At 42.7% G+C, this 22357-nt stretch overlaps 1 protein-coding gene across 2 annotated transcripts; it reads right to left on the reverse strand.

Annotated features, from left to right (window-relative positions):
• Positions 1 to 1151: 1151 nt before the first annotated feature.
• On the reverse strand, positions 1152 to 22266 carry C1QTNF4 (C1q and TNF related 4). 2 transcript variants are annotated; one of them, XM_048308126.1, is made up of 3 exons: positions 22171 to 22219; positions 10815 to 11008; positions 1152 to 2676 (listed from the first exon to the last, which is right to left on the reverse strand). In XM_048308126.1, the coding sequence occupies exon 3, from the start codon at positions 2669 to 2671 to the stop codon at positions 1568 to 1570; it is 1104 nt and encodes a 367-aa protein (XP_048164083.1). In that variant the 5' UTR covers positions 2672 to 2676; positions 10815 to 11008; positions 22171 to 22219; the 3' UTR covers positions 1152 to 1567. The 2 variants fall into 2 exon arrangements, with proteins under 2 accessions (XP_048164083.1, XP_048164082.1); XM_048308125.1 differs by lacking the exon at positions 10815 to 11008 and having other exon boundaries at positions 22171 to 22266.
• Between the last annotated feature and the right edge of the window lie 91 nt (positions 22267 to 22357).

Raw genomic sequence — 22357 nt, forward strand, 5'->3', positions numbered from 1 at the left:
GCTGAGATGGCACTAGTGCATGAAAATACTGTCTTGCTGGAGAAGGTACAGCCTGAGCCATACAAATATATGGATAAAGGCTGAGTGGGTTGGCTTCTGACTCAGATGCAAACACACTGCTTTGAACTCAGTTTTGTTAGGAGCAGTTTTAGAGCACTGCTGCCTGTTGAACGGATTATAAACTGAACTGAAGTGAAACGATGAAGCTTTGTACATGCTTAAGATGGTGTACTTTTGCACTTCATGTATTTTTGGGATACAAACCAGGGTTTAGCTCAACTGAAACAGCAGTAGTGGGGCTATGATGAAGCCTCCTGTGCTCCCACTATGTCCTCAGCAGATCCCACTAGGCGTCTGTCCATCTGTCGGACTGTAGGAACACAGCAGGGTCCTCTACAGCCACAGCAGCTTCTCCACAGGAGAAACTCTTGGCAGAACTCGGCATGTACAAAACCACTGGAACATGGATGCTGAAAACCCCACCTCTGGTTCCTTCAACGCTGCCTGCATGAGGCTGTTGGTGCAGCACATGGCAGGTCAGCAGCACCCTTGTGTTCAAGGGGCTCATTCCTGGGAAAGGTGACACTCCTGAGGTCAGCAGCACCCTTGTGTTCAAGGGGCTCATTTCTGGGGAAGGTGACACCCCTGTGGTCAGCAGTGCCACTGCGCCGCGTGGTACTCCTCACACATAATGTGATGAGCCTGCTCCTGATCCAAATCTTTGGAGATTTAAAAATACACTTCTTATTCTTCTTACTTACCTTGCTTCTGAGCTTTCAGAGCATGGTCCATTCATAGATTTGAGCCCTTATTTTTCACTACAAGAGCTAGATGCCTGCTCTTTTGTTTGTTTCTAAATGTATTCTTTCTATTGAATGGAAGCTGAGATTCTCAACCCCAGCTTCTTGACTCCATCTACATCAGATAAAGAAAAGCACAAACTATTGTGAAACTTGCAATAAAATCATAAGAGGTACCAACCCTTCACACACACAAATGATAAAAAACAGTGCACACAGACAGACTGGCTCAGTAACACATACTGCAGCTCACACAAATTACCATGCTTCTCTCTCACCTGAGCTGGTACCTCAGCCAGTGACAAGCACACAAGTCTCAAAAAGTAGCAACAAATTCCAAACGGAGAACACTTAGATTTTTTGTATTTTTATTACATTCATTTTCATTACATTTATTCCCTCCCCGGATACACAAGGAAAGTCACCAGACCCTCTGCTCTCTGGATGCTGGAGATCTGCAGTAACATGACTGCAGCAGTTCTCTGATCCTCAGCATCTCACTACACTGGCCCACCCCTGCCCCCAAACTACCTCATGCTTTATGTTAAATCAAACACCAACACGGGACACACAGACACAACCCGAAAGGCTCCTCTATGGATGAATGGTGCACACAGCATGGCCCTGCAGACAGGGCACAACCGTGCAGCGTAAGGAAAGCACTGGACACACGACAGCATGCTCAAAGTAGAGGATGATATTCAAAGAGGAGCTATACCCAAGTTCATGGCACCTTGGCTCTTCTTATGCTCCCCTCACATCTGCATTTAATTATTTGACCCTTGAGGTGAGCTGGCACCTGGAAGCCACTTTGGCTGAGCCTCTGAATAGATGAGGAAGCCTGTGAAGGTGATGTACTTGCCGTGGTTGCTGTAGGCACCATAGCCATCGTGCTGATGGCTGTAGAGCCAAACGGTGTCCCCGTACTGCAGAGGCAGCATGATACTCTGGCTCTGCATCTCCCTCCTCTTGGAGTGGTTGTCATCATAGATCATGGCCTGCACCTCATTGTGGTTCTTCATCAGTTTCACTGACATAGTCTTAAAGGGCATTTTGCCAATGGTGAAGGAGAAATAGTATGCACCAGGTATACGGCATGTGAAGATGCCAGTGGAGGAATTGAAATCTTTTCCAATGTTCACGAACTCTGTATCAAACGTGATTGGCTCGTGCTGGGTTTGCTTCTCATCTGTCCCCAGGAGACTTTGTGAGCGGGCAACAGAAAACGCAGAGCGAGGGTCTTGTACCCTGTTTGGTTGATCAGACAACACGTGTCGCTGTGAAGCTTCATTCTGCTCTCTGGGAAGTTGCTGAATTGTGTGAGGGTGTGGCCCAAGCTCTTGAGAGCTAAGAGCATTCTGGAAGAAGGCAGAAGTGTCTGGATAGATCAGGTAGCCATTGAAAGTTGTATAGGGGCCCACGTTGCTGTAAAGGGCGTACTTGGGATCTCCATGTAAACGCAGCCAAACTGTGTCCCCGTAGTCAAGCTGCAGCATGGCACTCTGACTGGCCACCTTCCGTTCCTTGCGGTGATGCTCATCATAGACAATTACCTGCACCTCATTCTTGTTTCTCATCAGCATGACAGACAAGTTTTTCTTCGGGTATTTCCCAACGGTGAAGGAGAAGTAGTAGGCTCCAGGTATCCGGCAGCGGAACAATCCAGTCTTAGGGTCAAAATCATTGCCGATATTCACATAAACTTTGTCAAAGGTAATAACCATCTCAGAGCTCCCTTCCATGCTGCTGGTTCTGGCCACAGAGAAAGCAGAGCGAAATTCAGCACTGGTGTCTGCTGGGAAGCCATCTGTAGGAAGAAAAATCATGCAGCAAAGGAGGCCAAAGATGATCTGAACGTTCAGTGTCACCATTGTATCTGAAAGAAAAAAGAAGCAAATTTTAGCAGGAACAGCATCAATTTACAGCTCACACAGCAGTTGAAATCCAGGCCTGAATCTAGCTAAGTAGATATGAAGATCTATGTCCAAATATGGAGAAGTTTCCAGTGCATTCTCTGAGCAGTGTGTGGGACCATACCTGAGTTCAGATCCCAGCACCACTTTTGTATTTTCCTAGTGAGAGCTAGACCTTTTTAAACCTGTATTCAGGGAAAGAAGAAGAATCTTCTCCTTTGAAAGCCTGACTATCCTACAGCTTGTCTGAAAAACACCATGTTGCTCACACTGCAGAGGGATCTCAGAGCTTGCTGGGGCTTTGCCAGAGCTCCCTTTTGTTGTGCCTTTTTTTATTCATAAGACCAAGGATGGAACAAAGCCCTACACAAACCCTGTATTATACAACCGAGATAGAGCTGAAGGGCAGGGAGAAGAGGACATATGCTCTAGAGATTCTCATGCAGATGCCATTGCCTTGCAGTGCAGTAGCTGTTTCACAGGATGTGGAAGCTGGAGGCCAAGTAAGTTGTTAGATCCCATTATTCCAACATGAATCTGTGAAGAGTATAAAGAAATATGAAGAAGAAGGAATGTTTAAGGAAGGAAGGAAATTGAGAAAATGATTGAAATAATAAAAAAAAAAAGAAGGAAACCAAAATGATAAGTTAAAGGAAAGTCTCCTAAAGTGTATAGTTCCTGAGAGAAAACTGAAATACCAAAAATGGGGAAACAACTCCCTAAATGGATAATAGATCAGACATAAAAACTTCTGTGACCCCTAAAAAAGAGGGTTAAGTTAGGAGCTAATAGGGTTTTCTGCTTCTATGTTCTGTGAATTTCTCTTTTTTTTTTTTGGACTGAGGCCAAAATTATCTATTAGCGCTTTCAGGCTGGAAACAAAACTGCCAGTCATTCCAGTGAGAAGCTTCTCTTTCTGTCACCTCTCTGTGCTTATTAAAATATCATTCAGGCTAGGAGGCAAATGTCTGGTTTGCAGTCTGCTCCATCTGTCACCCCAAAACTGGTGCCTTGCCAGCCTGCAAACAATGAATTCACAGACCAGCAGAACAGAAGCAAAACATGCAACTCATTGGGGGGGAGGGATGAAGACAAATCCTGCATTAAAAAGGATAAAGGGGTAAATATTTGAATCATCTGAGATGGCCTAGTAATAGAAGTAAAGCAGACAGAAACCACATAGACTGTGAGGTGGCAATGGGATCCTGCTTTGGCAAGATGTGATACCTAGAATCACTCATCAGCAGGAATTCAGCTTGACCCCAGTCCTTGCTCTTTTACACTTAAGAACAAAGCTGAAATCTGAGGTGCAGCTTTGATACATAAGAACCCAAGAATGAATTAAATTTTCACTTAACTACATGAAAATGGCACACTAGCAAAGACTAAAAGAAATATCCGTCCATGTCCCAGTTTTACTTTAGATCACTTCTCTCACAGAAAACTGTAGCAGGGCTCTCAGCCTAGAAAGGCTTGTAAGTTTATCAGTGAAGGGCTGAGCAAGGAGAGTTTGCTGTTCAGTGGAGCAAAGATAGGCTGCTGATCAGTGATAACACTGAGCAAGGATAACACTGCTTTTCTTAGTGCTGAAGAATGCTGTGTCCAGCTTGACCAAACTACCATCCCCACCACAAGGACATGCAAGACTGAGGCTCCTTCCTGGGAGCAGCAAGGATGTGCAGGTCCTGATACGGAAGTGAGGGTCAGAAGTGTTGAAGGGAAGAAACTAAAAAGCTGCCAACACATTTTTTTCAGCACAAATAATATTTTGCTGAGTAAGCCTTAGAACACATAATCTAAAAAATGTGTATTTTGAATGCATGTTAAGGTCAATCACTTTATACCATAAAAGGCCAGTGCCACTTTCTCACAGCAAAGATTTCTAGCATACATCCCTAAGGTGTGTGAAGATCCTTCTCTTCAGTGGGGACACTCCTCAAGGTTATTCCTTGAGGTTGAATGAAAGAGATTTTCCCAGTTGTTGGTATGAATAAGTAACATCAATCTCTGCTTAACAATTATTCTGCTACTTTTGAGTATAATTGCTTTAACATAATTGCTTCAAAAACAGTGCACTAAACTAGTTGTTATAGCTATCCATACTGTGTAGTAAATAATTCTGATTAAGCTTTTTTCCCCCCAATCGTTATTGCAATAAGTTTAAATAAATAATTGATTTTATTTATATAAATATTTCTGGTTTGCCATCCTTAATTCTGCAGGACAAAGTTGTATAAAAGCTCAATTACACCTGTGTAATTCTTTAGATATAAACAACTGACTAAGTCTGGGGCTAAGACTGTATCCAGGTGCACCTCAGCTCCTCTCTGAGAAAGAATTTAGAAAGTCAGGGAGTCCTTTCTGTACCTTGTGGCTTCTGTTTGTGAAGGGAGGGCTTCTCTAATAAACTTTGTCCAAAGCTTCCATTCTGCCTGTGACACCTCAGTATTTTCCTCCATGCCCCTGAATTCAGAATGTTTTTCCTGACCTAGCCTGCTCCTTCCAGCCTGCACTGATGGTTGCTGAGAGAGCTGACTGATGTCATTTTGAGGCCAGTCTCTATCATCTTTGAAAGGTGATGGAGATCAAAGCAGGTCCCTGCTGACTGGAGAAAGGCAATGTGGCACCCATCTTCAGAAAGGACAAGTGGCACTACATGTGAAACTACAGGGTGGTTGACCAGTTAGCCCCTCACTTTGGTCCCTGAGAAAACCATGGAATGTTCTTCTTAGAACATATTTCTAGTCAAAGGACATGTAATTTAGCACATGTTATTTAATTGAGCATAGACTTTGTCTAATCAAACTGATTGCCTTCTTGTGGGAAGAGAGCAGCAGATGTCACCTGCATTTTAGCAAGGCTTTTGTTACAGTCTCCCACAGCATTCCTCTCTGCAAATTGTGATATTAGATATGTGGACTACTAGAAAAGTGAAAAACTGACTGTATTATCAGGCCTGAGAACTAGTATTTCATGTTTAATTTGAGGTGTCCTCTTCAATATCATTTATCGATGTCCTGAGAAGGAGAAAGAATGCCCACTGATCAAGACTGTAGATGACATCAAAACAGATGGTTGACCAATATGCTTGGAGGTACAGCTACTGTTCAGAGGGACCTAGACAGGCTGGTGGAATGGATAGAAAAGAAATTCACTGAGGATAAATGCAAAATGCTGTACTTGGACGGACTAACCTGTACGTTGGTAGAGACTGGTGACTGACTGGCTGGGAGTCTGTCTGAAAAGGCTCTGAAGAGGATCTAGGGGTCCAGGAGAACAGTAATTTGTACCTGAGATAGTGCTGTGCCCTGCAGGCACTGGAGGCTTACAGCACTCTGGAGTGCATCAGCAGATCACAGCCAGGAACCACAGGCTGTGCTTATTTCTCTTTAGCTGGCACTTGAGTGACTCCAGAAGAGGGCAGCCAAGTTGGCTAAGGTCTGGATCATCTGCCCTGTGAGGAGAGGATGATTGAACTGGGCTTGTTTAGCACAGAAAAGAGAAAACTTCGGGGGGACATAGCAGCAGCCTTCCAGCACCTTCAGTGGTTCCTGAGACAACAGTGAGAGGTACTGCACTGATGGGCATGGTGGAAGAATAAGAGACAATGGTCATCAAATCCAAAGGGGAAGACTCAGACCAGATATAAGCAAAATAATTCCATGATGAGGCAACTAAGAATGTAACAGTTTGCCCAAAGAGATTGTGATATCTCTGCCCTGGGAAGTTTACAAACAAGACTGGATTAAGACGTGAGCAGCCTGGTCTGCACTCAGTGTTGGCCCTGCCTTCAGCAGGAACTTGGACTAGAGACCTACTACATCATGATTCCTGATTCTGTAACTGAATCCCACAGCTACTGCCTTCTCACAGTTAAAATTCACTCACTAATAACCCTAGCCCTGGCACTTACATGGAATTAACCAGCTAACGGCAGGTCTAGATAGATTATTTTGCATCCAGCAAACTGAAGCATTTTCAATGGAACTATTAATCCATAGCTAAGTGTCACACATCTGCTTCCATGCTGTCTTTTTTTTTTCCTTACTTTGTAGTTTATGTGTTCCTCAGGGCAATGACTCTCTCTCTTCCCATGTCTGTACAGCATTTGGCTACTGCTGCCATTTAAACAATAATAATAGACCCTAATATCTCACCAAGAACTAAATCCCAAACCGTCACACTCGTAAGCTCAGCTTCTGGTTCAGCAGTATTATCTTTGCAGAGTGCTATATCTAACATGGCAGGCTCCTTCCAGCTTTCAGCTTAGAAAACCGAGCCCTAAAGGCAACTTTATAAGGGCTATTAGGTGTTTCTGATTCGTACTCATTCATTGTTATTCCAGTGAGCACCATGGTGTGGCTGCACGAAGAACGAGGATGACTGTGACATGGCTGTATGCTCTTGAGAAAACAAATGACAGGGAAGGATTTGGCATTTGCATTTTTACCAACCAGCCTGCTTCTCTAAAATGCTGCCTGTGCTCCAGACCTTGCTCAGTATATCCAGGAGTCAGGGAGGATACTGCAAGCACATCACTGCTGGCCAAAAATCACAGAAAGACAAAACAGCTTAATAAACTGTGTAGTGAATCTGACCTTATGATTCTTCAAATGACCACTATCCTTGTTTCTGTTTGAAAGCTAATTTCTCTGTGATAAGGTCACTATTAAATGTTGGATCACTCAATACAGTTGCAAAGACCCTCTGCTGCTGCTGTCCCTTACTTATCAGCTCTTTTCAAAAACAAGTAGTTTAAATAAGGCAGTTAATTATGCTGCTTTTCCATTAGCAAGTTGTTTCCTTGACAGCTCCCACTCACCACTTTCAGCACTATTTATGTTCTTTTAAAAATAATTTAGAAAGTATCTAATAACTGCCTCTCACACTAAAGCAGTCTAAGAATAATTTGCCAATCATTAGGAAGACTCATCTAGCTGCAGGGGTGCCATAAACAGAGGCAACTCAAGAGAACTTTTGCATTTGAGTACTGTCATAGTAATTCTGAAAGACAAAGCTGCCGAAATGCCCTGTTGCTCCCCCCAAAATTGTTTCTGGTGCCCAAGTCTCTTTTACTGGTGTAGTTTTCTTCTGGCAGGGAAGAGATAGCACCGGGGATGTGAAGCTGGCCATGGACACTGTGGCATCACCTTAGGTTCATGCTATGACAGAAGCTCTAAAACTGAAGTGATGTGAAAGACCCAGGCTAGAGATGGAAAGTGGGACTTCAGCATGTGGCAGCTGTGTTATTCTCATTACATTTACATATGAATTAGGGCCCTTTGTGCCCTACCCTTCCATTCCTTATTGTCCCAACACCACAGAAGCATGCAATGAAGCTAAGTACACCCAAGGGATAAACTACGTATGCTACTGCATCTACTCTAGGCAGTACCAGCAGGGACAGCAGCCCACAGAGAAGTCAAGAAACTAATTTTGGAATAGGAGGCACAAAACACATGATACAGCTAAACAATTCTCAAGGTCACTGGCATTAAATTAATGACCTGAAAAGAAGAGGCTAAAGTGGTACTGACTCAGATAGCAGAACACGAGCTGCAAAACTTTCTTGAAAAGAAAGTCAGAATTCACCATTCGCATGACCCAGGAAATTTTAATAGTTTTGTGTTTGCTGGAGGTGATTTTTCTGTCCTGGAACAGAATCAATCCACCAGTGAAAAGACAATTAGTTTTACTCTTCTATTGAGACACATGGATTTACAAAAGGACATTCAACAATAGAAAGGTCACCCCATTTCTACACTTGCAGGACAGACCTACTTGTGAAACCCACAAGGGTTTTCTTTTTATTCCAAAATATTAATTATCCAGATTCCCTAGTCCTACCTTATGCAAGAGTCCTTTAATTTCAGTGGGAGTTTTGCCAGGAATATCACTGAAGAATGAGATATGAAACAAAATTGAAGCAGTATGGTTGGATCAGCTGATACTAAAAGGTTTTTTAAATCCTGTAAGCTGCAGGAGCAAAGCCCTGCTCTTCCTAGCTCTCACCCTAATATTTAAGGACAGCTGCAAATGTTTCAATTATTTGAATCAGTGAAAGCCTTGGTAATGAATATCCTTCTTGAACTATAGTTAGTAAGATTTTTTTTCCCAAGATACCACATACTGTCTGTTCCACTCATCCAGTACAGATTAAGAGCATCAGATAATGATGCAAATGCAGCGGTTCTTCCAACATCAAAGAGAAATTAATTGTAGCACATCCTCAAAAGCAAAATCTGTATAAAGAGTACACGAGTAACAAAATCAGTGATTCACTTACAGCTCTGGCCTTTCTCTGCTTTTGATGAATGTGGTTTTTTTTAACTCTGGCACAATCCTGGGAGGCAAGACATTGTCCAAAGCATTCAGGATGCCTTTTGGAAACGGTAAGTCACGCTTTGAATGACAGACATGTATGGAATTAATATAGAAAGTGTTTAATTTTGAATGTTTCCTTGAGTCAAGGGAGAGTCCTTTAACATAATAAACCAGCTTCTGTGTGCTTAAAGATCTGTGGAGAGGCAAAAATTATTTTCAAGTGCCTCAACTCCAACCATATTCAGGAAAAGGAAATGGAGAGACTTTTTTGGCAGGAGCCACTACTGTTAGCCCGCATTTCAGAATATGAATTAAGCCTGCTATTTCAACTGAAGCCCTAAAAACTCTGTTTAAGCTAAAATGATGTTATGTAAAATGATGTAAATTCACTGACCAAAAGGAAAACACGAGAGTTCTGGCATTAAGATTTTTCTCCTTTAACAACATTCGAGAAAATTTGTCATACACATTTGAAGTGCCAGGATTACACACTGCATCTGCCATTTTGGCTACTATGTATATTTAAAAATACATTAATTTAGACAGACAAAATGGTGTTTTAGTAGAGAAGATGGCTGAATAAACCCCAGGTGGGAGCAAGGAGTTACCCCAGCAAACGAATGCTTTAAGATGTAAACATTTTTTCACATGCTTTTCTAAATGAACACATTACACAAATCCAACCATCCACCACATACACACTGCTCAAGAAAACAGGACTAAAACTTCAGAGCAAAGAAACATACTCCAACACTGGTCAGAAGTGGAAGAACGGAAAACATTGCTAGAACATTTGAGTTTAAACTGTACTTCATAGAATGTGTTGAATACTATAAAGTTGTTTTGCACATGCAGTTAAACCAACTGTTGATAAGCAATCATTGAAATTACACCAGTAATAAATAGTGAAAAAACTAGTCATTGCTGGGAAGGAGTTCACTGACAAACAGCTTCTGTGAAAGCAGAGGCCAGACGAGACTGGAAACCACATCTTGAGAAAACCAGAAGTCTGTTGCTGTGCAGTGTTTATTTACCATTGCTACCTTTAGACATAAAACACTGAGACCATTTCAACAGTGGGAATTTTCACATGGATCCCATTACAGTAACAGTAATGCCAAAGTTAGACCACCTCTTTTCTCACTCCCAAACATAATTTCCTTTTTTAAACTGGTTCATGAGTGCATTTCTTTTACCTGGTGTGCACAAGAGATGCTGAGACTGTGCAATAAGGCTTTATTGGAGCATCCCATCTCTCCAAGCAGGAACCATATTGCTGCACCAGAAGGCAGATCACACTGGCATAAAGGATTAACAAAGAGTCTGGCCTGGAACACCAGGAGGTATTTTGATAGGTAAAAGAAAGTATCTGACACTTTGGCAGTGATACCATAAAGATCTCAGTTAAGACAGTGAGAGAGGAAGGCCCCAAAGGCAGACTGCACACTACAAACAAATTCTAGAGAGAGAGGACTCAGAGAAGTCAGAGGATGGAGTAGAGGGCAATTTCCTTGTTCCAGGTGGCGGGGCTAGAAGCCACGTAGCAGGAGGACTTTCCCACAAAAGTTCTGGGTTTTTTTGCCTGTGGAGGTAAAACCATGTGAAGCATAAGGACACTGCCAGAGAGACTGTACCAGTACCCCTACTGGGATCACAGACACTTTATGAGAAAGAATGCTGAGTGCAGTTCAGTGCAGTTCAGGCTATTCCAAAGGCAAAATGATTCTTTAAAAATGAACAAGACTTATTTACGGGGGTTTTATTTTAAGCTTCTCACCTGGTCTAAGATATTTAAACGTAATATCCTGGATGTGGATATTAAAGATGTTTGAGTGAGTCCAGAGGAGGGCCACAAAGATAACCAGAGGGCTGGGGGACCTCTTCTCTGAAGATTGGCTGAGAAAGCTGGATTTGTTCAGCTTAGAGAAGGCTTCAGGGTGACCTTATTGCAGCCTTCCAGTACCTAAAGGGCTACAAGAAAGCAGAAGAGGGACTTGTCACAAGGTCATGTAGAGATCGTATGAGGGGGAATGGCTTTAAACTGAAAGAGGGTAGGTTCAAATTAGATATTTATTAAAAAATCTTTATTGTAAGGGTGGTGAAACACTGGAACAAGTTGCCCAGAGAGTTGTGGATGCCTCACCCCTGGAAGTGTTCAAGGCCAGGTTGGATGGGGTTTGGAACAACCTGGTCTAGTGCAAGGTGTTCTTGCCCATGGCAGGGGGGGTTGGAACTAAAGGATCTCTAAGGTCCCTTCCAATCCAAATCATTACACGATTCTATGATTCTATGAAATAAAATGGTTTTATTTCATCATCAGACAAAACTGGAATGAACAAGCACGACCCAGTTGGTACCACAGCAGTGCTAAAGGAGAAGGTGAAGAGGAAGGTAATGACTATACAAATGAGAGACTCTTAAGAGGCAAAGAGGAAGAAAATTTAGAAGTGTTTACAGAAGACTTTTCTGGGTTGGAGACAAAAACTGGGAACCTAAGGAAAATGCAGACGGGTTCAGCATCACAGACTACTGTCGTAATTTTTCTCTTTTAGTAAGAGTTTGTACAGGAAAAAGATACATGTTTTTTCCCAATAACTTATGAAGCATGGAGACTTTAAAGGGTTCATACAGAAAGAAAAACTGTTTAGAAAGCCCCACTGATCACAAACTTATTAGGGCTTTCCGGAAGTGGCAGGATAGTTCACATCCTTGGGGACATTTGAAAAAAAAAATCTCTGCTTTGAACTCAGTTGCATAAACTGAGCTGTGAGTGCCAAAGTGGAAACACTAGGTAGGCAGAATGACATTGGAATCAGTACTCTGGAATCAACTCGAATTCTAGCCCCTTTATTCTTTCTGTTTTACTGTTACACATCATGACTTTTTCTAGCAGTTTTTCTACACTACTCCCAGTGAAGTAAAGTTTTGCTCTCAGGAAAATCTCCACTCCCTCTGCTAACAAATGAAAGTCCAGCAAGAGTTGAGAGACCATCAGTAGGTGTTTACTATAGGTAAATTTACCTACGGTATAGATAGATATTTGTCTTTTTTTGAACCACACTTTCCTCTATGCACCTAAGGAAGTTTCCTTCACCCTCCAATCACGCCCACCAGAAGAGGAGGCTCCTGGGCTGTTCTCAGAGCTGATGCTGTATTTGTCAATTTTCTTTAAATCCTTAGTTGTAACAAATACTTAGAGACATTAAAGTAAAGGTCATCAAGATGAGAGTAAGTATTCCAGTTAAACACAGGCTGTACAGACTTTCCTTCCTGTTCCATGTTGCCTTCCACTTCTATTCACATTCCCAGTCATCCAGCAGCATGGTATAGCACCATCAGCTGGGCAACATCTTGCAGTGATTCTTTCATGTTCTTCTCTCATTTCCTCACAAAGAATGAGAACAGCTGTTAATAGTAGGTTTATTTGTCCAGGACCTAATAGGAACCTGTGGAACCTGAGCCCCACAAAGATGTATCAAAGAGGAAAGCAATTTTGACTGTCTCTGCATTACAGGAATTGAAACTTTTGTGTTACACCTTCCTGTTGAAGACTGTTGTACTTGAAATTGTGATGATATTACAAGAGATATTGGAACCTGTGGTGTGCTCTAGAGGCTTGTTCATTGTCCTCTCTGTAATGGCTTTATGTCTTCAATTTTCTTTCTGTGGGTCTGTGCTCTTGCACTTTGTATCAGCCAATATATGATTTTAATTTAACTGCAATGTAAGGTCCCAATCAAACAAAGAACAAGTTTTAGACTTTTCTTTTCTGTTTTCTTTTATAGCTGCATAGCTACACCTTCTCTCTCTTTCTCACTTCAGTGGGCAAATAATCATCATTCTTTCATGGAACTCTGCACCTGCAGAAGTTGCTTTCAAACCCTTCCTCCACTCACTGGAATGTTGCCCTCCAGTCATTTCTCTAAGACTTGCCACATCACCCACCTGAGTAACAGCTAGAGGGAATATGCTGGTTCTTGCTGGTTGATCATCAAATCTCAAGTTAGGATGAACCTGTGGAGTCCAGTAGTAGTCCCCTATGGGAACTAATGGATAGCTGAGTGCCAGCTGGGATTACATGCCATGACAGAAAAAACCCCCCTTTTTGTTTTATAATTATGTCTGGACTCACTGTCTGCTATGAGCTGATTTAGCAATCCAAAAATTTTCACAGGTTGGATGAATCTGGTCCCCATCCTGATTACTTGCAGTTAACAGAAAACTTTCAGAAAGGATGAGATTAGTTTTACTTTGCTTGATAAATCAACTTCTAACACTGTGTTTTATCAATGGAAACATTGCTTTGGTCATTTTATCCACCAAAGGCTACACTACAATATATCCTGAGAAAATGTCACATGCCATTGACTAGTGTTCTCTGACAGTAGGCTTTGCAAATCCATCTGAAAAAACTCTTCATGTACTGGGGCATTTTCCTACAGGAATGCTCCTTTCCTTGTGAGTTCTTTAGCTTGTCTTGACAGGTATGTCAGGAAAACACGCTGTCTTTTAACATCTGCCATCACACTCAGCCAAAACACCACATTCATTTCTTTTCAAGCCCTGCTGTTTCATTACTGTAAAGAAACTCAGAGAACACTGAATTGCACTGCAGTGCTGCTCTTCACTGTCAACATGCTGCAACATCTCAATTTGAAAATTCACTGAGCTCTAGTTTAGTGAAGAAGGTGATAAAAGGCATTAAGATCCATGTATCTTTCATCTCTGCTCTGGCATTTTCATTTCTGCCCCTCCTCCTGCTGGGTCAGGACACAGACCTGGAGCCAGAGAACAAGCATCATGCACTCAGCAGAGGCCAGTATTATTCCAGAATGAAAATTCTGTGTGGGGATAAAGGGGTGCCAGTCAAAGTCCACATGTGCTAATGAGTCTTTTTTCTGGTCCTGTTCTCCAACTGTCCAACAAGATCATAGAATCATAGAATTCTTTGGGTTGGAAGACATCTTAAAGATCATCTAGTTCCAACCTTCCGTCATTGGCATGGACACCCTCCACTAGAGCTGGTTGCTCAGACCCCCATCCAACCTGGCCTTGAGCACTTGCAAGGATGGACATTCACAACCTCTCTGGGCAACCTCTTCCAGTGCTTCATCACCCTCACAGGAAAGAATTTCTTCCTGTTATCCATGATAATCCTGTTGTTTTTGTACCCAGTGAATTGGTAGACAGATCAAGAAACAATCATTGAAAGAATAATCACTGCCTGTGACTACTCTCATTTTTGTTACCAGACACTGTCTTGAGATAGAGACTTCCCCTGGTATGGAACAGAAGTTCTTGATGAACAATGAAATTCTTCAATACATATAGTGATCTTCAATATCAATTGTTTTTAATGAATCAGATTTATCCAATACTTGTCGCAGTAGGACTCTTTCTTTTATATCTACAGATACACAATTAAAAGTAGCAAAGTAAATCAGCAGGGTTAGTGTTGCAGTGGGGCATTTGTTGCAGTGGGGATCCTGCAACACGCATATATCAAACCAGGAGTCCCGTGGAAAGGAAATATATACGGACAGACAGATTCTTGATAGCTGTTTCAGAGAGATGTTTATTTCTCCAGCCGCATGGCCGGAGCTCTGCCCAGGAACTGTTCCAGTCACGGGACCAAGGGTCCTCCTGCCCGCGCAGGGGACACAAACCAACCAATGGGAACGAGGCTGAGCAGGGACAGGGAAGCCCCGTGTCTGTGCCCTCAGGGCCCCTCTCCCAGGGCTACACGGCAGGGGAGGGACCCCAACAGGTTAGTAATTGTCATGCTTATTAATACTGACACTTCACAACCAGCAATGTGTAGTTCCCCATTTTTGGGAGTCTTACCTGCCAAATTCTTTGTGACAAGACCTCTCTGAGGACAATCTATAGACAGCTGCAACCTGAGCTCTTTCAAGTTTTTAGCCATTTTACTAGCAATTATTTCTCAGAAGGCTAGAGCTGTTGCAAATGAGACAACCCAAGGCTGTGAATTGATATTTGATATCTTCAGGAAAACCACAGTTTCTGCTTCCACTTTTAAAACACTGAGCATATTTTGGTCCATTGATTTAATCAGCTTGTCATCTTTTTCAACAGGGAACTGTGAAGTTCCTCCCCAACACCCTCTATAAGTCAAGTTTTCACTTCACAAGTTTTTGAACCTGGATTTTTCTGTGACAGTCTGACACAGAGGTGCTGCCGCCTACAAGGCAGAATCTACTGCCCTGGATGGAGGGACAGAGAGAAGCATTTGCTGAACAATGCCCTCAGTACACATATACCTTTACAAAGTTTTTCCAGTATCTGCTTTCTAGCTTTATATCGTTTCCAGTGTATAAAAAACGCCAGTCCCCTCATAATGGCAGCAGAAATGCTTGTGTGACTATTTCTGTAAAACTCCATCTGCACTGGGGAGCTACTGGTAAAAGGCTTTGGCATTACCACCAAAAAGCGCTGCTGGACACTGCTGTTCCCTCATCAGCTGCTCATTCACAGTGAGGAAGTGCTCAGTGCCTATCAAGTGCTCACAGATTCCTGGCTCACGTGTGTGACCAGCCAGTTTTCTCCCAGGCAAAATTGCCTTTGACAGCTTGAAGCTGATGCCTCTGATTTTGCTCACAGGAAAATAATTTTGTTAAAATACTGAAATAACAACTGAAGCAATGCTTTGGCAGGTTTTACCTGACTTTTAGACTCTAGCTGAACATAACATAAAGAACGTGAAGGATATGGCTGCTCTGAACCCTGTTATGCAGATGCTTCATTTAAAGCAGGCTTGGATATCATTACTTTGCATTAAGTACAGAGCTCATACTGAAAGTAGGGCCATTTGCAGCAGCCTACACAATTTCCTCACAACCACACTGAGAAATTCCAGTCATGTACCCGAAACCCAAATGTTCATATTCAGTTCATATTTCAAGACAGTGCTTCCTCTATTCGAATTCTTTCAGTCCCCTACCTTCCTTGTAGCTACTTCTGTCTAACACCTCTCCTTTTCAAGACAATTATCAACATTTTCCACTAGGAGAAACATTTACCATCTGCAGAATCCCCACCAGCATGTTTAATATTTTTCTGCACAGCCTGTCTCAGATTTCCTCCCAAGTTTCCTAGAGAATAACCCCCTCACCTTGTTGCCTCCTTCTAAGAGTAGAAATAGGATTTTTTTACATTAGCTATATTTTCTTTATTACCTTCCAGAGCCACCTTGTTCTAAAGCTAAACTTCCTTAGCATTGGATCCCAGTAAGGCTTCTTTTGGATACCCTTTGTGTCTCTCAAATAAAGAGTGTTTCATACACTCCTATGAGAAGTAAAGACAGTAAAGGGAAGGATGGGAAGAGAAATGAGGAAATAAACTCAGGCAAAGTGGTACAAGCTGATGTGAAGCACTGCTCAGTCCTTGAGTGGAAGGGATGTGAATTCACTTTGAAATATCTGGGGCATCAAGTGACTGGCTTTCTAAGCATATAATTATTTTTCCCAAGGCATTCCCACAGTAATGCAAGATGGGGGGAGGGGGAAAATCCATCACAGCTTATATAGTGTCATGGTTTGTGCTCATGTGTCCCAGAGTAAATAAAAAATGAGGATTTCCATCAATTTATGGATAATTCCAGCCTAAGAGTGTTTAAATTACAAGAGATTGTTATGCTAGTATGTTCACTGAGCAACAGCTCCATGAAAACAGGCTAGTAAAAAGTGCAGCCAAATTTTCATTTTCTCCTTGTCTTGTTCATTCAACACAGATTCTTCCCAGCAGTTGCTTTGTAGCCTTTCAGTCCTAGGGAGTACCTGTTTTCATAGAAAAAATTCCCTATTGCCTGCTTGATATAAAAACACTTCCACTCCTCCCGGTACGTCTTTAACTTCTCTAAGACCTTTTCTTTTTGTCTGAGTGACAAGGTCTAAAGCCTGAGGAGAGAGAAAAATCCCTCTCCCTTTAGAAGATTAAAAAATTATTTGGTTGGACTCAGAATGTGTTCTATTCAGGATCTTATGTGCAGCCCACCACTGCAGCATCCAAAAGAGTTGATCTCTTTCTTCTTTCTACCTGTCTCCTCAGAGAGATCCAGGATTTTTCATCATGCACAGGGGACTGTCTGTTCATTTATATTAAACAATATATGTTAAACCATGAATACTACAGGACCTAGATTTTCTCTCCCTGGAGAAATGCCTAAAAATATAAATCATGGGACTATGTTTTATTTTATTCCTATTCTGAATTCCATGATTTTATTTTTTTTTACCTCTAAAAACCATTTTTGGACTACAGCCTTTCATTCAAGGAATAAAATACCAGAAGAGTTGTATTTTCAGTTCAGGTAATTTTACTAACTGCTAATCTTCATTAATTTTTCTTCTTCCATAGCACTGTTTTCAGCATTCACAGACTCAGTCAAGCATCTGCTCCAGAGAAATCAGAATGTCCCATTCCTTCCTTTTTCTTCCAAAAAGAGAGATCTCTTCTGTCTTCTAGTAAGCTCTTACTCTTCTTTCAGGCTTTTTTCAGAAAGAGCTGGTCTGTGGTCTTGTTGCTGTGATATACCCCTGTATATCAGACAAACATCAGAACAGGGCCAGCAGACTTCTTTCATTTAATTTACACGAAATGATCACGTTGCCTTCATAAAATGATAGAAGAATGGTCTAGAGGAGAACTTTAGACATTAAACAGTCCAGGGTGCCTTCCCATGATAGGATCACTAGCCTTATTGGATTCTTCACAGAATCTAATCTAAGCTGTTCTTAAAATGTCATCAGAATCTCCCTAGATCAAATATTTGACAGTTTTTATTGTCCTAGGTCCTGGAAGATTATTCTCTTAGTTTAAAATAATCATCCTTTCTGCTGCTTCTTGCTTTCTACTCCATCCACCATGAGCCCAAAGAAAAGATCATTCCCTCTGCTATTTTTTATCTGAAGACTGTTATATTCCCCTGTCAAATTTCTGGTCTAAAAATTACAGTTATTTCAAATCATCTTGCAGGTCACATTTTTCTGACCTGTGATGAGTCCTGCCGCCCACCTCTGGACTCCCTCTGATTGAACTGTACCTGTCTCAAAGTGCAGTAATCAAAACTTTGCCCAGCCTCCAAGATGAGGCTTTAGGCTCAGAGCAAAAGGATTACTTTGTGTCTTCCAGACCTCCATGTCTTTTACATATCCTAGCAAGATGTTTGCCTTCATTTGCAACAGCATGACACTGACTCATGTTCAGCTTGTGATCTATCATAACAGATTCTTTTCTGCAGAGTTGCAACCTAGTCATTTACTTCTGTCTTGTACTTATGTGGTTGGTAATTTCTTCCTTATTGTAGTACTTTGTATTTATCCCTACTGAACTTCATTCTACTCTTTTCCTAGAAGTTATTCCAATTTGTTGGAAAATTTTTGAATTCTAATCTTTTCCTCCAGCATATTTCGAGTGTCACAGTTTTCTGTCCCTGGAAAATGTGATATACCCACTCCTTACATTACCATCCAGGTCCTGTAAGAAAACACTGACCAAAAGCAGATCCAGGACACCCCAACACAGCTACTGTGTCAGTGTTAAGCAGCTTGTGGCCTCTCTGAAGGACTGGCACATACTAAAAGCATACAGACTATGAGCTCTGAATCTTCTGATATTATTTAAAGAAGACCTGCCTGTTCAGATAATCACGTTTACCCAGTTTATAGCCTCCCTCACCTGCTATGCCCCACACCTCACCAAAGAAAATATTTGCATTAATGTGCAACCATAGTGAAGAATCTCAACTTTTACATTAAAAAAATCCAAAACCCAAATGAAATCTCTCACTCTTATTCTACAAATAGCCTTTAATAGGTAAACTGAACAAAAGCCAATTCTGTTAGAACCTGCTGGAATACTGACAAAACAAATGGGAAAGATGTGACCATTTCTCTTCGTAGATTTAAGGATATACTATAAATGTCCTAATTTATTACATTCACTGGAGTTACAACAGCAGCATATGCTTTGAGGGCAGCACCAGGGGAGCTGGCTGATTTCAGTGGATTGAACATTTCCTTTGCATCTGCTCTTGACCAATGACTGCAGGATCTTTTCCTCGGAGCATAAACGCCAGCCATGGCGGTCACAAGCAGGCACATCGCAGACAGTAAGCCTTTGTGTACATTGGAATAAAGATGATCTGGTATTCCTCCTGACAACAGAGGCTTAACTCTCTCATCTAGCCCTGACTCTTATTCCAGTAGTCACTACCACAGAGTCCCCAGCTTCCTTAACCCAATCTGGATAGTTTTCCTGGCACTGTGGCTGAGGCCCTGGCACAGCAGAAAACATGCATGTTGTGAATTAGCCAGCTGGAGGGTAAAGAGGGAGAAATAGGGCTTTATGAATTTTCATCGTTTCACTGTTTGCACTGTTTTTAGTAATCAATTATTAGCCCCGGGAGTAATCCCTTACTACTTGCTCTGTGATCATCTGATTCTGGCAGTGTTACCTCTGCTGGAAACCTCAGACCTTTGATTAGATGCAGCAGGAATTCCTCCTTTGTTCTTTAACCTGTCTGGAGGAAGCATGCAACTAGAGAGAAGCTTTACAGGGACAAGAAAGAACTCAGGGGTAGACCTGGTATTGAGGGAGCACCAGCAGCACAGCAGTGGTGTAGTACTGGCTTATCTCATTTGAACCTCATGCAAATTTCCTTATCTAGGAGACACAAAAGGTACAGGAAAGCTGGAAGGAAAAACAAAGTCCTGGCTTTACTTCCACTTGGATTGGTTGACCAACAGGATCTTTACCATATTTCTGAGTGCCAAACGAGAAGTAAGAGGCTTTTAATTTCTAGTGGGTGAAAATCAGAGCCAGTATTTCAAATGTTTTAAGATGAACTATCAAATGACCAAGCCTTAATGTCTTCCAAGACAGTATAAAGAACCTCACCCCTACAGACCAGTCAATAAACTGTAATTCAGTGAAACATAATTTTCCTTAACTGTGTACCTTGGAATAGAATGCAGTTTCATACTTTGGTGATTTAAAAAGGTGGCTGAATGGAAGATTTCTGGAGTAAAACCCACCAAATCCTAAAATCTGACCTCAGATGCTGATAACAAAGTCCTAGACTTCAGCATCTGTAAGACTCTAGCAATTTTAAACCCTCTTTTTCTCTCTATTCTTTTGCCTAAGAGTCAATGCAGAGATGAGTATCTCTTGGAGGGAGATGTTTCTCAGTTGAAAATATTATACTCTCAGAGGTACTCACCTCCTTGGAAATCTACTGTCACTATCGTATCAGTTCATTTCAACACTTTCTGCCTGTAATTAACCATAAGAATGGATGAAATTCTGGCACAATGACAGTGATCACTCAGAGGCTCACTGCACGTCTGCTTTCCGCCAGCACTGGCCTCTTTTTCTTTTGGTCTTCATATTACAGGGTGCTCTGCACAGAAGGTTCAAACTATCTTGTCTCTTTACACCTTTGACATATCATTTTTCTCTGCATGCCTGTGTTCATCTAGGTTACTATTTTACACAAGTGTTCCAAGAGCTGGTGATGAACAAGCCATGTTTCTGCTCTTCCAAAAGACACCTTTTATTAAAATGGAGGCTATAGAAGCTATCCTACACTCCGTGACTACAGGTCACAGGATAGTTATCCCATTTTCTCTTAAGTACGCTGCCATTGTGGGCCCACCCAGTCTTCTGTATTTGGAAAACATGAATGGTTCACAGTTTATGAATGGAGAGCACAGCACAGTGGATAGATGATTACACAAGTAAAATATAGACAATAACAACACAACAAAAACATAAATAACAACAAACAGGGTTCCGAGATTTGGCGCCAAATCTCTGGTTCCAATGTATTTTATTTCTGCATCTGCTTCTTCATCTACAAAACAGCAAATGTCTGTAATACCAACAAATTATCAGATTTAAACCAATTCTATATCGAAGCCATAGGTTCTGCATTATGGTAACCAAATGCCCTCTGGAGGCATTGCTTCTTTCAGATGGAAAAGACAGAACTCATCTGTAGAGCATAGTCCACGAACCATTCAGTACCTTGAATTATAGCTTTTTAGAGGGAAACAGAAGGAATGCACAGGGTAATGCTGCTCTACTGGGAATCCTCATTCTTCCTCGGCATACCTCCTAGTGCTACAAATTAACCCTTAAAAATGGCTAGGCAAGCAAACAGCTGCCATGTGCCTAGATAGGATTGCAGCCTCACTGGCAAAGTGTTTCCAACTCTTGTTACACATCATGTCCCTGGAGAAGAGAAACTGCAGAAGGTTGCAATAGCATCAGAATGAATAATTGAAGCTCGGCTCATTCAGAATGTGCATAAACGGAAGGGTCACAATGCTGCCTTCTAGTCAGCCGGCAGCGCAGAAACTCACCAGTGCCTAATAGAAACATCATCTGGAGATACTGACCTACTTCTCTAAGAGCTTTTAGGCAGTGGGTTGAGGAGATGACAGTAGGATGGCCAAGTACACAGAGGATTAAGTCCCATTATCTAACAGAAAATTGTACATTACAGAATTAGTTGCATATGCTACTCTTGGGAAAACCCTCGGGACTTAGTTCCACCGAGAAACTAGAGATTCATGCAAGATTAATGCTATTTCCCACCTGAGAAACTGTCCCTGTGGGAATTTGCCAGGATGCTCTTCCCCATGGCGAGTCCCTGGGAGATTTTCCTACCTGGGCTCCACGACAAGTGGGGCCAAAATTGCATACCCTTTCCCACACAAAAACTCTACAGCCATTTAATATTGGAAATGAAAGGTGTGAGGGAAGGTAATTCGGGCATTTCCCGCTATTGTCCAGCCGCTCGGTGGGAACGGAAGGAGCGCAGCCCGCCCGGGCGGCCGCCCGCGCCCTGCCCGCCGCCCCGAGGGCCCCGGGCTGGGACACCGCAGCGTGCCCCGAGCGCAGCCCGCCTTCTCCAGGACCACGGCGGCCGCCGCCAGAGCCCTGACGGTCCCTCCGGTCCGCACCGGCGGCCTCTCCTCAGGAGCCGCCGGGGCCGGGCCCGCCCTCGGCCCCACTCCCATCGCCCCTGTCCGAGCGGGGGATCCCATCTCAATCCCCGGCCCTGCAGGCGCAGCCCGGCCCCACCGGTGGTGGCTCCCCCGGCACGGTACCTGCTGCGCCCCGCGGCGGCGGCTCCGCGGCGGCGGGGTCTGAGCGCGGCTGGAGCGCGGTGCGGAGCGCGGGGCCGCGGCGCTGCCTGCGCACTGACAGCTCGGGAGCCGCGGCGGCGGCGGGGGCCGGGGCTGGGAGGGGGGCTCGGGCACCCGGGGCTCCGGCGCCGAATCAGTGACGGGAGGA

Source organism: Corvus hawaiiensis, chromosome 6 (genome assembly GCF_020740725.1).
Source record: "Corvus hawaiiensis isolate bCorHaw1 chromosome 6, bCorHaw1.pri.cur, whole genome shotgun sequence".
Lineage (NCBI taxonomy): Eukaryota > Metazoa > Chordata > Aves > Passeriformes > Corvidae > Corvus > Corvus hawaiiensis.